This window comes from Argiope bruennichi, chromosome 2 (assembly GCF_947563725.1).
Source record: "Argiope bruennichi chromosome 2, qqArgBrue1.1, whole genome shotgun sequence".
NCBI lineage: Eukaryota > Metazoa > Arthropoda > Arachnida > Araneae > Araneidae > Argiope > Argiope bruennichi.
This window is the reverse complement of record NC_079152.1, coordinates 54,128,083-54,147,648: the sequence shown is the minus strand read 5'-3', so window position 1 is coordinate 54,147,648 and position 19,566 is coordinate 54,128,083. Positions and strand designations below refer to the sequence as shown.

The 19,566-nt window shown below is 30.8% G+C and overlaps 1 protein-coding gene across 1 annotated transcript; it reads right to left on the bottom strand.

Annotated features, from left to right (window-relative positions):
* Nucleotides 1-3,630: 3,630 nt before the first annotated feature.
* Nucleotides 3,631-19,227, bottom strand: LOC129961630 (elastase-1-like). Its single transcript, XM_056075146.1, has 9 exons — nucleotides 19,131-19,227; nucleotides 17,769-17,914; nucleotides 14,984-15,200; nucleotides 12,570-12,680; nucleotides 10,187-10,415; nucleotides 8,074-8,197; nucleotides 6,068-6,224; nucleotides 3,996-4,114; nucleotides 3,631-3,881 (listed from the first exon to the last, which is right to left on the bottom strand). The coding sequence occupies exons 1-9, from the start codon at nucleotides 19,189-19,191 to the stop codon at nucleotides 3,699-3,701; spliced, it is 1,347 nt and encodes a 448-aa protein (XP_055931121.1). The 5' UTR covers nucleotides 19,192-19,227; the 3' UTR covers nucleotides 3,631-3,698.
* Nucleotides 19,228-19,566: the final 339 nt, after the last annotated feature.

The following is a 19,566-nucleotide window of genomic DNA, read 5'->3' as shown; positions in this document are numbered from 1 at the left end:
TCCGTAGGACTTTACGTACCGTTCTGGTCGGCCTATCCAGCATTAGGCCACCTCACCATGCACTGCCGATTCCAGCATCGCTGTTAGTCTGTTCTTGTAATGCTATAACAACATCTTCTGCCGCAGCCGAAACTGGTTTCCTTCCTTTACTCCGTTTCATGTCAAATTAACTGGTCTCTTCGAATTTAGCAATCATTTTTTCGCTGGCCATTTATGGTTACTGGACCCGATTTTAAGGATTTTAATGTCCGAAATTTCATGATAGCTTAAGTGCACAGTCACCGTTCTTATAAAAAAAGCTTCAAGAGCAGAGCGCAATCCTTCATAGTCAGAGTCATGATGAAGCATTCAAGTTCAGAGGTTCAAACGGAGCACCCGCCTTGCGAAGCAAAGCTTTCTCCAAGGTCCTGGTACATAACAGTCATGGCGATGTAATTGCCCTGAGCTGTGAAGAGGAATGAGAAAGTTATCAAGATGTTCTTGTTTCTAAGTTCAAGAGGTTTGGATGTGGGAGCGGGAGCGAGAAGTGTCATTCAATGGCGATCCGTCCTTCTGGGAGGGGAGGTGGAGAGGGTGAATCCAGTCTGGAGAGCAGTGAAACCCAGGAGAGAATAGTATATTTAATGTTTAGTTGTTTATGCTGAGGCTGGACAATTGTTTGTGATTAGTGAATCAGCTTGCTTGCTCTGGGGGGGGGGGGCGCAAGACATGAAAACTCAGTGTATCTTTTATGAAATTACTCAATTAGTAGCACATTACGAGGTCTTTAAATTTTAATGTTTGGGGTATAACTATTAATTCGGGTATTGCTTCGGTTTCATTATAGTTCATACTGTTATAAAATTTTGTTGAAAGTTTTTTAATAGTTTCTATGAATGTGTTGTACCTAAGTGCATTGCATAGATCAGCAGTTCCCATGAGTCTTAGGGCTTTGCATATCTGCCTAAGGATCTGATTATGCTGTTGTTGTATTATTTTTAAGTTGGTTTTTGCGGCATGACCCCAAACTGGGCATCCGCAAGTGAGTACTAGACGTAAATAGGCAGTAAAAATAAGCCTTTTCATATCCCTTTGCATTTTAGAGTTCCAGCCAATAAGGGGGAAAATTTACGTGACTTTTACGTACGTTTTTTTTTTCTAATTTAACTTACGATCTAAAATTACGCCCAAATATTTGGTTTCCTAGGATCACGGGATGAAGTTATTTTTGAGGGAGAGCTTAGGAAATTCAGGCTGTTTTTGAGACCTGTGAAACATTACCGCTTCTGTTTTGGAGGCATTGATTTCTATCTTCCATTTCTGAAACCAGTCCTCCAATTTATGTAGGTGTCTATTAAGCGCGATGTGTACATATTTAGCGTTTTTTTTGGCCAGTATTGCTGTGTCATTCTCTGTACAAGCATAGCATGGTGTTAAATTGCTTGAGCATGTCATTTATATATGGCGAGAATAGCACTAGTCCCAGTTTGGAAACCTGCTTTTATAATTTTGTGTCCGAAAGTTCATATTTGACCCTAACTTTAAACTAGCGATCGGTGAGATAAGACTCTAAGATACGGATCAGATATCCTGGAATCTGACGATCAATCAACTTAAAAATGAGACCATTTATCCAACACGATCGAAAGCTTTTTGTGTGCCAAGGAAGACAGCTCCTGTTTTTTGTTTATTAGCAAATCCTTCCGTGATGTATTCGGCTACCCTGACGAGTTGATGTGCCGTTGAAAGGTTTGGTCTAAGCTCAAATTGTTCAGAACACAAGATGTTGCTCCCCACTATATGTTTGTTAAGTCTCTTTAAAATAGCATTTTCAGCAATTTTGCTTAATATTGAGAGTAGTGAAATTGGTCGGTAGCTAGAAGGATTTGTGGGGTCCTTTCCTGGCTGCATTCAGGCAAAAAGCTGCTGCTCTGCACTTTTATGGTAGCTTTGTCTGCTGTCACTTATAAGTAATTCGCATATCTCCAGACTATGTGACCCTAATAGCGCCATCTATCGTCACATTTTAGAACTATTTTTTTTTCATCGCCAAACAAAATCCCATTGCCTCACGATTGTTCTGCTAAAATTTCAAGCCGTTCTGACCAGTTTTAAAATTATCGAGTTTTAAAATCGTAACTTAATTATAATCACTCTGTATGTAAACTTAAATATGGCAGTTGAATTAGGAAATCAATAATATTAAAGTGTTCACTTATAAAGGAAAGCAAACGTGATGTTGACATTTGTTTACCTGCTAAGATTGTACAGTGGTAAACAAATGTATTTACTACAAATATGATAGGAATCTGCTCATATCATACGCTAACGCATGTGTTACGGAAATCTCTCTTATTTCTTATTATCGAATTGCAACAGTTAAATGTAAACAAACCATAGTAAGAATTTCAGACCGCTTCATTAAACGTTTTTATAGCTGCATTGAATTCAATTAAACACCTTTATATAGAGTTGCAAGAAAGCAAACGTGATGTTGACATTTGTTTACCTGCTAAGATTGTACAGTGGTAAACAAATGTATTTACTACAAATATGATAGGAATCTGCTCATATCATACGCTAACGCATGTGTTACGGAAATCTCTCTTATTTCTTATTATCGAATTGCAACAGTTAAATGTAAACAAACCATAGTAAGAATTTCAGACCGCTTCGTTAAACGTTTTTATAGCTGCATTGAATTCAATTAAACACCTTTATATAGAGTTGCAAGATATTGTTACAAACGCTCTGAAGACACTTCGTCATATCACCAAAAAGTACATTGAGTCAGAGAAAAGAAAATATAAGAGAAATCAAGAAACAGGCTTCAAACAGAAAGTTTAATCAAGCGAAAACAGGTTCAATCATCACTAGATAGGTAATGAGTAACCGTTATGACTTGCCTACAGAAATTGATGTTCATATCTTTCAAGACAATTATTTTATAAAAATGGTCTTTTGATTACCTCAAAACTTAAAGATTATCCTTCTAATGTTATCAATTTTATTTCTTATAATTTTTCCCATTAATAATAATAATATTTTTAAAATTTACTTTTATATACTATCTGTAGCAAAGCTTTTAAATTTTATGATGGAATTCAAACTCATTCATCAAAACATTCAATCCCGTGCCTTTGCCAATCTTAACTTTGTATTGAGATTTTTACTTTCACATTTACTTCTTAACATGTATACTCTCTAATTCGCTGTAAATTAATTAATTTGAATTTATATTTTTCAAGCGTATCAAATAACAAGGAGAAATTTCTTTAAAAAAATGCACAACAAATTAATCTTTTAACAGTCTAAAATGTCAATAATCTGGGTGAACAAACTGGTAGTCAAAGGCGGCTAGTAATAGAAAATGTTAATAGCAAAACTGCTTTTTGAAAACTTAATATTCATGATTTTGTTCTATAATAATGAATTAAATATTTAAATTTCTATGTTGCGCTATACAGCAGTATTATGATATCTCTATTTATTAGAATATTCTAAAAATCTTTTTAATAACTAATAAGATAAATTCTTGATTTGGGAACAGTAAATAAATATTAAAAACCTTTTCGACACGTTCCATATGATTAAAATCAATGTAGAAATAGTTTACATTTTAAAAATATACAATAAGAATTCATCCGTCAATAATTAGAGAACGTTGATTTATTTGAACTAAACAGATGGAAGCTTTACAGTGATCTGATATTTATTCATCAATTTGTCTCGATGATTGTCTTGATCCATTCTGCTTTGTCGGCTGCGTTAGCATAAACCGTCATCGTCTCTGGTCCAGCGCAAAGACCTTTTATGAAATTCGATGCGGTGACGAAACTAGCTGCTCCGAAGACGAACCATTTTTCGCCAAGCTTACATTGTAAAGGTCCACCGCTGTCACCCTACAACAATACAAAGAACGAAATGAAGCAATTTTGAATTTATTTATAATATTAAACTAACTGGAAAAACATTTGATATCTATAATTTAAAAATAACTTTCGTTCTAATCTTACATGGCAGGGGGCATTCTGATGCTTCGCGACACAAATCTGGGTTTGTTCGTTGAAACTGCAGTTCTGTTTGGGCTGGACAATCTGTTCTGCTTGCTTCAAGGCCTCGGATCCTCCAGAACCTAAAAGCATTGCAAATAACATGTCTCCTTTTTACTTTTTGTAAATTTGTACAGAATTTAACGTCACCACACGCACTGGGTCTTTTTGACCCCATCATTTCTCGTTTGTTTAGAAATTCTAGGAATTTTTAAAGTTTACACCTGTTACTTCCTATACCTTCATGGGGGAGCCAGAAAATTAGAGCAATAGAAAACACTGAAGCAACATATCTTATTTTTTACAGGAGGTTTGGGATCAAACTGACACTTGCGTGTGCTAACGTTCCATATTCTTTTAATGTTAAGACTATGACAGTAGTGAGAAGCACAGATAAAGTGATCTTTTCACAAGTCTTCCTATTGATAGCTAAAGTGATGATAATTCAGATTCTTCGTATAGTCATGAAGTTTTGGAAAGTTCTCATGATACAGAAACAGAATAAAACGAAGATTCTGAATGCTCTAGAAAATTTGATCGAGTTATTTCCTGCTCGTAAAAAAGTAGTAAATCCTTCTATAAAATGCATTATTTTATTATATAAAAATGTCTTAGAATTTAAATTAGCAATTTATTCTACTCTAAATAAAGAAAGATAAAAAATATTTGTTATGAATTTTCAAAATTGCTTATTTAAGCCTCTTCTTTCCAAAAAATTTCAAATGTAAATTGTGTATAAAATATATACTTTCTTATTCTTCCAATATTTTTATACAGGGAGAATTATAAACAATAAATTTCATGTGAATGGTATGAGAAAAAAGAAATGAATATAAAAAATGCATGGAAGAAAAGGGCTACGTTCAATTTCGATTTTTCTTATTAAAAATCGCAGTTGTATTTTAAATAAGAACATATTTGCATGGAAAGGCATGTATGTATTCTGGCCATATTTCATTTTTATACTAATATCTAAAAAGATAAGGAGTAAGTGCCTGACTATTTGGGGTCAAAATGACACCACGCCTGTGCTATTATTCAAAAAATGGGTGCGTGTGCTGAAGGGTTAAAAACAACGTATAAATATTTTATTTATATCAAAAAAATGTATTTAACATTGTTTAAAAGGAGAGCTGATTGTCATTAAAAAGAAGGCACATTTTTGGTATAATTTAGTAATGCTATTCTCCTGTTTTGAAACAAATCGAAGGTATTTTGGGACGACCCTTAAGCCGCGATAAGATGATCAGGACGAATCTAAATTGGCCAACTCATTGATACTGCATCTAAGCTTCTATGAAAGACTTGATGGATTCCTTATGACCTCCTTAATGCAAATTCCTTGATGCATTTCTACTTCACGTTATTTGATAAATGCGAATTCATTTCAAGTAGATGAATATAAAAAATAAGTTTTAGTAAGCTCTACATAGCTAAAATCAGTGTATTCTTAGTTTACAAACTTTTTGCTATAATATAGTAATGACTCATTGGTCAATAAGTAGTGAATGTTGATTTAATTTAACTAAACAGATGAAAACTTTACAATAATCTGATATTTATTGATAAATTTGTCTCTTGATCCATTCCAATTTGCCAGTTGCGTTAGAGTAAACTACCATCATTCCTGATCCTTCATTAAATTAGAAGTGGTACATCAGAAATATGTCAAATTATTGTAAATTCTTTGACGCATTTTTGCGTCACACTGTTTGATAAATAACAGTCAGCGAATTTATTAATATTTTTTACATCATTTATTATTATTTACTCATCATTTATTATTATATTACATAATTAATGAACATGAATAAAGGAACATAATTTTTCTTTTCTATTTTGAGAAATATTTGTAATATACAATTAAATACATAAATTAGTTTCGTATCTCTTAGCGGTGAAATGATTGTAAATTCTGACGTGGGACAAAATACCAATCTATTAAGGGACATCGCAGAAACCATGGGACTTAATATGTACTTTTAAATAAAGAAACCAACATAGCTTTCAAAATTCTCCAGAAAAATGATTCTTACCTCTACTTTCACCCCATCCTGTAGCGTAGCAGTGCCAACCTGGTTTAGCGGTCCACCCGAGCTGAGCCAAGCACGCTGGTTGAACTCCCTTGTTGAATGTCACCGGTGCGTTTAGCTTAATAAGACTGAGGTCATGGGTCATATCAAACCTTCTGACCTAAAAAAATATAAGAGATTTGAGAATGAATTTATTGCGCTTCATATTAATGATATCATCTTATCTAAAAAAATGCAAAGTGATTTCAAAAAGTAATGGAATATCAATGAATTGATATTATCACAAATTTCATTCATATATATATAACTTGTCGCCTTGAGCGATCAATAGACTGGGTGTATTGGTTTATATTTGATTTCAGGTAAATCGTTTTTTATAACTCTATGCTATGATTCCTTAAAATTTGTGACATTAAAGTCATGTTATACTAATTGTCTTGGTTAAGTTCTATTTATCGTGTACATGAACCTTTTGTAATGATGACAATCCAATGACATCACAGATTTTTAAAAAAAAGATATCCGGATCATCTGCTTTCTAAATTTTGTGATATTTTATCTTCACTTTTTTGTTTGTCTTGTAAACTATGCAGATATAAAACAGAATTCTTCTTTTCCAACTTTCAATAATGAAAGAAAATGAAGCGAGTAAGTATTTGATCAAACAATGAAAACGCTTTGAATTTCAAAACAACAATGCTCCAATGGAAATTAGGAGAAAATATTTATATATAATATTGCTAACATTTAGCAAATTTTCACATCTTTATTAAATTAATATCATTAAAACGGAACCCGTTTTAAATTTAAAATTTACTTAATAAATTTATTTTCATTCAGTAATATTTTAGGAAGTTATTGTAGATAATCGTTCAAATTCAGCTTCATTTTTAATGAATTAAAATTCTAATTAAATATTTCAAAAAAAATGCCACCGTATTGTATACTCCTATCCTCCAAGCTTTATATGTGCCAAATTTGGTTAATGTAAGCCAAACAATCAGCCTTGTAGAGCATCAATACACGCACGCACTTTTATTAGTAGTATTGATTACGGAATGGGCATGGCCTATATTGGCATTATGTTATCCATGTCAATAAAAAAACAGAACTTTTGAGAGGAAAAAAATAATTGAGTTTTAATAAATACAGAAAATTTATCAGATTTATCATGAATCAGGATATATTGGTTACGATTTATCATGTCATTACGATTTATCATTCATCGATTCATTTATACGATTTATCATGTGAAAGATGAGAATTAATCAGTCTCTTAGAATGTAAATAGTTTTACAAGTATGGCTTCTTTTTTTAAAAAAAAATACTTGTAGAACATGTTAATATCGAGTCTCATTCATATCATTTTGATGTTTTGATTACTAATATCTTTTTCAAAAATCATAAAATTAAAAAAAAAAAAAAATGCAAATATTATTATTTTTTCTACGCAACTATAATTCAATAAACTTATTTCATATATTAATGTAAACCAAATAACTATGTCATTCGAGCTTTATGGATTTTTCATACTTTAATTTTAATATTGGCAACGTCATTTTTGCTCTGGTACTGCATACTGCTAGAAACTGCTTTTATTGTATTCTTAGAAGTCGATTGGCAGTAAGTAGAAATGTCCACCAATCTAAATACCTTTTTGCTGCATTATTTTCTACAATCATTCAAAAAAATTAACATGCATTTATAAATAATTTTTATTATAAAACTTATTTATAAATGCATAGTAATTTTTCCCCGGATTCATTTTCAGCTAATGAATGCATTTGAAAGAGATAAATGAATTCTCAAATGAATAATTATAAAAAAATTTGAATTTCAAAGAATTCAAGTTCCATGATTGAACATTAATCAGTTCTTTTAATAAAATATTTTAGTGACGCCAAAATTTATTTTTTAGTGATTCTGTGGTTTTCAAATTAGTTAAAAGTTTGAGTATAACTTTTCACATTTAGTGTCGTTTGAAACAATGACTGATATTTTCTGCTTACGTCATCTCCTTCAAGGTCTGGGTAAGCAAACACTTTGGCACTGTATCTATCTTGCTGGTAGGGAGTTCTTGTGAACTTACCGTGAGATCCCAAAACTACTTTGATGTCACCAGGATCATACTTCCTACAAAAAAAAATAATAATAAAATCGAAATATTAGATGTCAATAGTGATATACAATGCAATTACGAAAATACAAGAATCTTGTTTCTAATTTTTTTTTGTGTTAGATAGTGATTCAAGGCATAAACATAAATAATTATATATCAGATATTCATTAATTTATTTATTTAATTTTATCGTTTTCCTTTCAGTAATTGTTGCATATCGAAGATAAACTAGGGATTCGACTTAAAAGATGGTAAAACAAAGAAAAAAAATCAAGGCATTCCATTTTAAAATAATTCATTATCACTTTTGCAAAGTATGATATGTGGTAGATCGCTTAAAGATGAACGAAGATTATGTATGCGTTGTTGAAAATGTCATTTGTACTTAGTAGATGGCGCTGCTAACCTCTGAGATTGCATGAACATTTGAAGTAGGTTAGTTCCGTTATTAATGGGGCTATTAAATCGGCCCAAATCTCATACTTACATATCTGAGAGGATGAAGTTATCAAAATATTTGATTAATTAGAACACTTGTATGAGCAACAGGTTCAACATTCGCTCGTCTTTGAAACGTACGCCAAAGTTTGGGCTGTTTCTGGCCATTGCGTTTACTAACACTAAAATTTGATATTTCGACAATGGTCGAAAAGACTTGATGATCATATGTATGATCCAAACTGGGTAGACATATCTATCCAGCTTTAACTATTTTTTCTACAATATACTGAAAGATTGGGACATGACGTTTCTTTGTGCAGATGTTATCCCCTACATTTCATTGCTTTGGTGGTCATTCAAATGTACCCAGAAAATACCGAAATTTCGGATTTTAAAATGTTGATGATATCATTCACATCTTATGTTCCGTGAAAGAAATTTCAAAGTCCTCTTCTTATATCTGTATGCTTTGAAAATTCATTCGCATCTACCACTTAAGCACATGTCATTTATATAAGTATGTTTCTTTTACTACCGTTTGTAAGACAGAACGAAATTACAACATTTTCGATATGTTGTAATTTCGTTTCTATCTATCTTTGTTATATTTTGGATTATTTTTGGTGGCTATTCAGTATGAACTCGAGATAAATATTTTTATTCAGTTTAGAATTTTTAAATAGGTAATGCACTATTTACTAAAATATTTTGTAACTTAATTTTTTTTAAAATGTAACATTATGAAAAATTAAAAATAATACAAGGGGTGTTCACATGAAAAGGTACGAAACGACACTGTGGGTATAAATGAAGACTTTATTCAAAGTATAGAACATAGGCCTGAGCACAACGATCCCATTGATTAACGAGCCGAAGGATTCCTTATTCCCAGAATTCCTGTGACCATGACGAGATCCAGTGCTGCACAGTGTCCTTGAGTTCGTCGTCCAAGATCCGCTACTTGTTGAATTCCTCGAGCACAGAAGAGCCATTAACTCCAATGTGTACTCTGAGATACTCCGAAGACTATGCAGGTCCATCAAGCACAAAACACCGGGGCTACTCAAGGAGGGTGTGGTTCTGCTCCATAATAACGCGCGTCCACACGTCTCCAGGGTCACACACGCTGAACTGGCCAAGTTCAAGTTGGAGCAGCTCGACCATCCGCCATATAGCCCGGATATGTTGCTTTGCGATTTTCATGTGTTTGGTCCCTTGAGAAAACATCTGATGGGGAAGCGTTTCAACTCGGACGGCGAACTCAAAGACGCTATGAAGGTCTGGGTCTCGTCACGGCCACAGGAATTCTGAAACAAGGAATCCTTCGGCTCGTTAATCAATAGGATCTTTGTGCTCAGGCCTTTGGTGTATACTTTGAATAAAGTCTTCATTTATACCCACAGTGTTATTTCGTACCTTTTGTATCTTATGTAAAAAAGTAAACACCCCTTGCATCTTATGTAAAAAAGTAAATATCTTTAAAAATTGTGCAAAAAATATTAATTTCGCAGAAGCAAGAACAAATTTCTTGACCCGATTTTTTTTGTGTGTGTGTGCCTTACTTGCTAACACAGTGTGTTGCAGTCAGAATCCATTGGTTATTAATGAGTGTTCCCCCACAAAAATGCGAACTGGGTTCAGTCTCTCTGCCTTGAAGAGACACTTGCCATGGCCAGCTATTGGGGACAGCTGGTTCTCCGCCAACCATTCTGTCAGGTGAAGTATTAAACGTGGTCTTTGGTGTGATAGCCTGGATACCGCATTCTTCAGGTTCAATTGCCCCAGGGAGATCTGGCAGAAATCATAAAAACAAGAAATATTATTACCATTATTTTTAACTAAAAATAATGATAATAATATAGAGGATGAATGGATAGAAACATAATTTAGTTTTGTAGAGTTTACTTGATGCCAGTATAAAAAGATGTCAACAAAAATAGAGATTTTAAATATCAATAGCATGTACCAAATGATACTATTATCTTCCACTATCCAGAATATATTGTTAGCTAAACTTTAGAACCTCTGTAAATATGTTGTGTAATAACATTGATTTCATATACTGTCTCTAGCATACGGAGAAAATTGAGTAATATTTTAGAATGACTTACATAACATGAAGTCATGCACTAGCATTAAAAAGATTGCATATAAATTATTTCTAGAAGAAAAATCCATATCTTAGTGCATACATAGCATTAGTAAAAAAAGGAAATAAAAACGAAAAAAAAAAAGGAATCCGGTTTGTAGATTTTATTAAGAATCACCTTCGGGAAGAATTAAAATTTCCTTACGAAGAGTTATTTTTTTGGACTACTGCCAGGCCCTTGGAAAAAAAATCCCTGATTTGAATTCCTGCTCGATGGTAACCTTTCTTAAAATCTTTTTTTTTTAATTTTTATGCATATGTTTTATTATTACTAAACACTTCTGACTTACTCTTCTCAAAATTTTTAGGAAATATTGAACATTGTGGATCAAAAACAAAAAGTATATTGTATGTCCAATTAGATTCCCGTTATACTTTTCTTTCTCAGTTGGGTCCAAAACTTTGAGATACATATATTGAATTTCTATCAATGTTAATAACAAGCAACATTCTTGTTATTGTATAATACAAGATAGGCATAAAACGACTTGATGGGATAATTAAATTAAATAAACTAAAAGAAAGAAACTAAATTTCATTTACAAAATAAAAAAACACCAGAAAAGGAATCCCCCCCCCTACAAAAAATACTATCAAAAAAATCCCATAGGTGGGATTTTAGCACACACTAAAAAATGTGCACAATCTAGGTAGATTATCTTAACTTCTTGGGTATACATGACAACATCTTTGAAAAAATGGAAACCAGTATTCAGGCTGCAGTTCATTTATTAAGTGTTGATTTTTGCTTATTATGCTTCTTATATTCCTGGGTTTTTTAAGTAAATTTGTTTTGCAGTAATGCGTTGGATTAGTATGACTGAAAGTCAAAAAAACCTGGATAGCTAAAAATTGGAAACGGCAGAGGAAGCCGAGAAGTGTCAGGCAATACAGTAACAAAAGTTGTTACTCACAAATAAAGTGACATTTTACGTTCAGCAGTAGAGATCATTAAATGCAATACATTGTACACAGTTAAGGCCAGGATATTGAAACTTTTGCGTGTAGTCCAAGGAGCCCCAATATTAGTTAAAAAAAAGTTTCTTTTCAAAATTTCAAATATTTCAATATTTCAAAAATTTCTTCGGTATCAACAGCGGCAAATTTTCTCTTTTTAGATACTTAACGATAGTTATCTTTTTAAAAAAATTAATCTCTTTTACAGCTTTTATATGAATCACACAACACTCATTATTATTTCAATGAAAATTATTTTACTGCTAGAAAATGAAACGATGATTAATTTGATTCAATGGGAATTATTTTAAATTATTATTTTTTTTTTATTTTGATCAAAATTATTTATCTTTATTTTTAATGAAATTTAATTTATGATCAGGCTTTATTACCTTGGGAAAAAATGCTGCTCGAAGATTTGTTACAGACAGTATATTTCTAAAAGAATAATTATTTTCACTAATATCCTTGAATATTATTTCTTGTACTGAAATAGTCAGGAAGTTATTGAAAATTTCATAATAGATGAAAAAAACTGTATTATGAATTTATAAATATTTTAAATATTTCATTGATATTAATTTAATTTTCTAAAAAGCATTTAGTTCTTTCAAACTTAAATAAAGTTATATTCTTACTAATAAATCTTTTTTTTTAAATTAAAAAAGTAATTCATACATATGTAAGAATAGACATGCAATTCCTAATTACAATCTCTGTGCGGGGTTTTTTTGTAAGTAATTCATTTCTGAATTATATTTCATATATTCTAAGATTCAACATGCTCTCTGTATGAGAACTCAAACTCTATGAGAATAAAAGAAACAAGATATACTTACTGCAATTCTCCTCGTCAGTGCCATCTCCGCAATCATCCACTCCATTACATTTCTGCTCAGGCTTATAACAATTTCGGTTATGGCATTCACGATAGCCAGAATTACAGAGTTCTGTGAGAAGAATTAAAATATTTCATTAAAATCAGATTAAAACTTAATAATTTTAATTTGAGAATATGATACAAATTTTTTGTGATTTCCTTTTCTTAAACATGATTGTTGCTCGGCTTTCCCATTTTCTTGTTTACATAAACATAATATTTAGCTCATATAACAATCATAATATTTAGGTGCAGTATTCTAACATTATTTTCAATATTTCAATTTATTTTTAATAACCAATTTTCAATTCATTATTTTCAATATTTCATTATTCCAATATTTCAATTTAGAATATTTTCAATATTTCATTATTCCAATATTTCAATTTAGAATATTTTCAATATTTAACTGCAATATTCTCTGCATTTTTTATAGAAGTGTTATATTCACAGCTTTTTAGAATTATTGTAACTTAGGAAGTAATTCCAATTCCGAATTTTTTAGTGCTGGCTAAAATAAGCTTACGGTTCAATTAACTATAAAATTACTAAAAAGTTGCATATACTTCAGTATCAGAAAAATTTGAATTATATATTCTGTACGAAAAGTAAAAACCTATTTAATATTAGTATTCTATAGCATCGAATACGTATGTAATCATTTGTCCATAAGTAAACGTCTTTTAACTAACTTATTTTTAGTGCAAAAAATTTATTTTATACGAAATATCATAGTGCACAAAATCTTTCTATCATCTTCAATTGAACTTTTATAAATAATCTTAAGAATTACTTTTAAAAAATAAGAAACATCGCCAAAAAATAATTAGAAAATAAACAGCTCCCAAAAACTTTCTCGCATACTCTCCAATAAACTTGTGCCAGAGAACACCTTGCATGACGCATTTCTGTCATGCAGTATCCGAAAATCTAATTTCTGATACAGAAATGTTTTCCTCAACTGATTGAAACAAAGGTTTAACACAAAACTGCACTTGTAGTCACAAAATCAAGTAACAAATTTCGTATATTTAAGTCATTCAGTTTCTGAATGATCGAATTTGCTTGTTTCTGAAAATACATGTCAACAGACAATCAATACTATGTCTGATATAGCTTTGATAGGTGTTTACAGTATAGATGTTAAATTTGTGTAAAAATTTTTATCTATCTATCTATGTGTGTTTTAAAGATATCGTGTTAACTTGCATTCGAACAGCCGGACAGACAGGCTTTCACTGAACAGATTTTAATAAAAATTTGATAGAAATCTGCAAATTTGGTGTGAAGACTGTGTACCAAATTTCACTTGTCTAGCTTAAAGCATTTCTGAGTCATCTGTGTCACAGGCGGACATTTTTCAAAAATGTGTTTTTCGAACTTAGCTAGGTCTAAAATGTGGAGATTCGCCAAAGTCTTCCTTTCTTTGTCTTATTTCCTTTGACTGAATGGAATTTTAGAACCTTCCCCAGAAACTTTTTAATAATAATTTGAAATTCCATTATTATTAGAAATGATGAATTAAATAAAGAGTTCTGTAAAAGCGTTCAATAAAGCAATATGAAACATTCGTATGACCGCGTCTTGGCCTATGGGTAAAGCTCCTTCCCCTTGATCTGGTCGCCCCGGGTTTGAGTCCTGGATTGGGCGTGATTGTTCTTTGTTATGTGCTCTATCTGTGAGGTACATGAACGAGCCCCCCCCCCGCCCTGTAAAAAGGAGTTGTTCAAGCGAGCCTGTGTGTCTCATCTTCATATGAGCTAGAAGTCTGACTTCTGCCCTAGGGGACTCAGGGGGTCTTTACACTCAGAAGCTACTGCACCCATCATTCCGTTGTAACGCGAACTCGGCATCGTCATTATCATCAAACATTCGTGTAATGATAAATTTTTATATTTGACTGTTTCCATTCAGTAATAAGAGCTATTTTTATGCCACTTTTGCTATCGATTTTTTTATAGATATAGATATGTTCATATTTTGTGTTTGTCTAAAGCAATTTTTTTTCTTGTATGAAATATCTTTTGTTTTTTATGTGTTCATCAAAATGATTGGTCAGGCAATACAATTTAAAAACACAAACTCACTGCAAAGTTAATTTTTGGTTTTTCTTTTTCTTTTCTGAGACTTATTTTGCATTTATTCTAAATTATTTTAAAATTTAGAATATGTCAAGAAATACTTAGAAAGCTATTCTGCAATCTTTTTTGCTTCATAAAACAGCCAATAAGACAAACCATAACATGAGCCAAGGATACATTAATAATTCTTTTCGTCAATTCTATTGATTCAAAAAATAGCATAAAAAATAAATTTCTCTAGAAAATGGATACCTTTTTGTAAACTTTTCGAATAGAGGAGTTAGATACTTACTTATTTTGGGACCAGATTCGTATTCCAGAAGGAATCCTCTTCCACTAACCATGAAATCCGATTGAAAGACAAGTCGAAATTCGTTTTCATGGGAAACGAAAGGTCTGGGATTGTCGTAGCCAGTCAGGACTACATAGACTGATAACTTGTCTTTTCCAAACACGAAGAGCTGATCTGAAGGATCCAAATCAAAATCTCTGAAAGTTATTTTAATCCGCTAAAAAAAAATCATTTAAAATTGCATTAGAAGATGTAGAGAAATTTGGTTCTCCAAAAATTAAAAAAGAAAAAGTTCAATATTTTTACTGTAAAATTAATATGGTTTATTAAAAGCCATTCGTTGTTAATAATGGCAGTTTTGGACAATCATTATATTATTACTCTAATTGTTCTCATACAATCGGTATCAAAATTTTTAAAATCTTGCTTTTTATCTGCCTTTTTTTAACTTTCCTTATTCTATTCGTTTAACATTAATAATAATTAATTATATTATTGTAATCTAGAAAAACTAAAACCGATTATAAACAATCTTTTAAAAATAATTCTTAATATCACGGCTGTTGCCAGATGCAACAAACAAATTTAACTAAAAGCAATTAAGAATAAGTTTTATTTCAAAGAGATCTACTATTCAAAAAAAATTTCACATGCCGGTAGTAGTCAATTTAGAGAATTTAATCAAAACGATGTTAAAGATATGAAAATGGGAGATGAAATTGGATATTTCTGGCGTATTTTTTCCTTAATAAACAATAGAAAATTATATAAATTTTCTTTATGACAGAAAATTAGCATGTCATTATTGTCTTATTTCTTGAATTTTTTCTAGAATCATCGAGCTAAGAAAATTTTATATCAGTTATCATCTTTTCCTAGACAGAAATTTCAAATGAATATTTCTATATTTCCAGATGTATTCTATATTTTTCTATATTTCCAGACACAAAAATTCTTATAGCAAGAAAAAATATTAACTATATTTAAGTTGTAATATTTTTCTAATATATTTCATTATTCAACATGTGTACATATATTGCTTTCCTTTGCAATTTACATAAATTGTAAAAGAAAGAAATATAATTTTAATTATCCTTATGCTAGTATAATATATTATTCTTAATAACATTCCTAATGTTTTCATTATTATTGCTTGTTTTTTTAATACATATTGTTACGAAATTTCCGGGGTTCGTTTGGATAGTGGAAGTGATATGGTGTGGAGAGTGCTCAATCACCAGGCGGCAGTAGAAAAAAAAAACAACGACGTTTATTTACACGAAGACACACAGGACAGCACAAAGACGAATATCTTCACCCGAGACGTGCAGCATACAACAGCATACATAGCAGCATACAAAACAGTATACACAGCAGCCCCTTTCCGTCGCTACTCCGCTAGTCCCTGGAAGACGAGTTTTTCACCGTCGCTTCCGACTACTCGTCGACTCCACTGGTCCACGTCTTCATTGACCACCCCTCCCCGGCAGTTACAGCTCCTTTTATAGGTCTCAGGTCTAGAAGCCTCTCAACCAATCAGGAACGTTTGAGGCGTAACTCGGTTCCTACTGGACGGAACGGGAAAATTCTCAATGTTTCGGGTATAATCTATTTTGGCGCCAAAGTCGCCAAATTCGTCGCCAAGTCGCCAAGGTCCGGGACCTCCTATGGAACCAACTATGCTGGGAAGCAGCATCGCAGGTTCGTAACAATATATTAAATCTTGTGATATGATCAATTCTATTGCCTATATTTTAATAAATACCTCAGCTTAAATTATCATCTTCGAGCATCTTTCCTTGCAACGTTTCTAACCCTAAGGACTTAGTGGTTCTGAAACAGGATCTATTTAAATTTTTGAAAGCAATTGAATGTTTTAACAATACATGAAATTCTACCATTTTATCTTTGTTCTCAATAGATATTTATTATACACATGTATTTAATAGATATTGATGCATTTTCATAGTTATGTATTATTTTAATGTCACTATGTAGTTTTTTTTATATATGATACTATATACAAAACTACTTATTATTAATTTTATATATGTGGTATTTTATATATATTTATTACATATGATAGTTTTAGGGTCCATAATTTACGTCTTTAGTTAATAATTACAAGAATATTACAAAATTTTCTAGAACGGTTAGAATTATTTAAAGGATTATAACTCTGTAACCTTCATCACTCCATCAACAATTTGTTTAGGTTAGCATATACTAAAAGGAATTTGTGGGAAAAAAAAATCCATACTGTGTCTATTTAACTTGAAATAGAATGAGTAATATTATTTTAGGAAATTGTTGGAACACGAGAAATTTTTAAGCTTGTTTTGAAGAGCTTCTTTTTATTCGCATAAAATACTACTTTAAAAAAAATTTACCTAGTATTTCAATTACTCATATGGATTTCTCTGTTACCAATGAAAAGAATGAAGTGGTACATATACTTTATTAGATCTTAAAATTATCTTGTTTTAGATTTGCATTTACAAGGTGATGACCGTTGTCATTCTATGTCACATTTCCGGAAATATGAGGAGCATTTATAAAATTAAGTATTAATTGTATAAGTACTTAATTAATTTAAGTAATTCTATTAAATAATTATTCATTTATAATTGATTAATTCAAAATTTAAATATCCCCTTGTACAATTTCCGAAATTACGTGAATAAAAAATTATTATATGCTTAATTATGTGATTAATAAAAATTATTAGATAATATTATAAAAGGTTATTTAATAAAATCAGCAGAATAATAAATGTTTTTCTTACAGTGCGTTTTGGCGAACGTATTCTGTATTCGCACCATAATTCACTAGGATATTGCTTTTGACCATAGAAAGGACTTGACACATTTCCTTTAAAAGATGCATCATATTCGTAGATGCCTTGACATCGAAAGTTATCTTCATCAGCATCTGTAGATAATTTCGAAATTCAAAGAATATTCGATTTTGAACTTTAAAAGTGTAAATATTGAGAGATAAAATTGAAAATGCATTATAGTTCAAGAAAAATATAGCTTTAATACGTCCCAAAAGTTACTTCCATTTACGTGATTTCAATTTGAAATTAAAAAAAAAAAATAAAGAGTTGATAAAGCTATTTCAAAATAAAAAAAATAGAACATTTTTTAAAAATGTCCATCTAATAAAACTAACAACATCTAATAACATCATTTGTTAAATTCTTATGAAGTCAGATTATGAAATAGAATATGCTTTCCAAAGCTACTTACGTTAACATTGTTTAATGTCTTCACACGCGCCGAGGTTGTATAAATAGAAGTCGATATATTTTGCCCAGAAAATTAAAGAAGACATTGGGCAAAAATTCAAAGACGGTACTAAATAAAAAAAAATCAGAAAGAACCATTATAAAAGGTAAGTATATTTGGAAAATTCAAATTAAATCATGCCTTTGCTGCTTTTCAAAAAAATATTTACAATCTGTCATTTATTAAAAATTTATTTATGACATCTTGAATAATTTCCATTTATTATCTTATCTACAAAGTAATTTAGAATAAATTATATTTTACTTTATATCTTAAAAGTATTATGTGGATATCTTACCTTTAAGGAATATTTATGCAAATATTTTACCTTTACAGAATATTTATACGAATATCTTACCTCTGCGAAATATTTATGTGAATAGAATAGTTTACTACATAGTGATTATGAGAATAGAATAGTTTATTACATAGTGATTATGTGAATAGAATAGTTACTTAGAATATTATTTGAATAGAATTGTTACACAGAATATTATGTGAATAGAATAGTTACTTAGAATATTATTTGAATAGAATTGTTACACAGAATATTATGTGAATAGAATTGTTACACAGAATATTATGTGAATAGAATAGTTACATAAAATATTATGTGAATAGAATAGTTACACAGAATATAATGTGAATAGAATAGTTTACCTTTTTAGAATATTTATACGCATATTTCTATATTCTTTACAATAGCAACTTAAAATTTTATCCTTTTTTATTTAACACAAAAATCTTGAGAATTCACTTCATAATTCCTTTGTGGAAAGTGAAATAGAATAAAATAGTAAAAAAAAAATTAAGAAAATAAATTATAAATTTTCAGAAAGAAGGATATAATTTCTTACTTGCCGAACAGGCCAGCAAAGCTAGTGCTACAACAAAGCAGAAGGCCTTCAGCTCAAACATAATAGTTTGAATTGCTTCCCTGTTATGCTATTCGAAACAAATGAACTAGGAAGTTTTAAGAGAAAGTTGTGTACCAGGTGAATTTTTTCTCACAAGGATTTGATATTATTTAGAAATAGTGCAGATGCCATTCCAAAAACATATCACAGCTTTACTAATTTAATCATTTTTTAAACAGATAAATGCATGCTGAGATTTGCATTTACTTTAGTCTTGTTTCGTGAATAGTTAAGTTTTGGCTGATATCAAAAATCAAAACTTAAAAAAATGATATCTTACCCGGTAATAAATTTTCCAAGGATAAATGCTTACAGAATAAAATACATTCAACTTCTCTGATAGTAATTCTGATAGTAATAAACGATACAGTGAAAT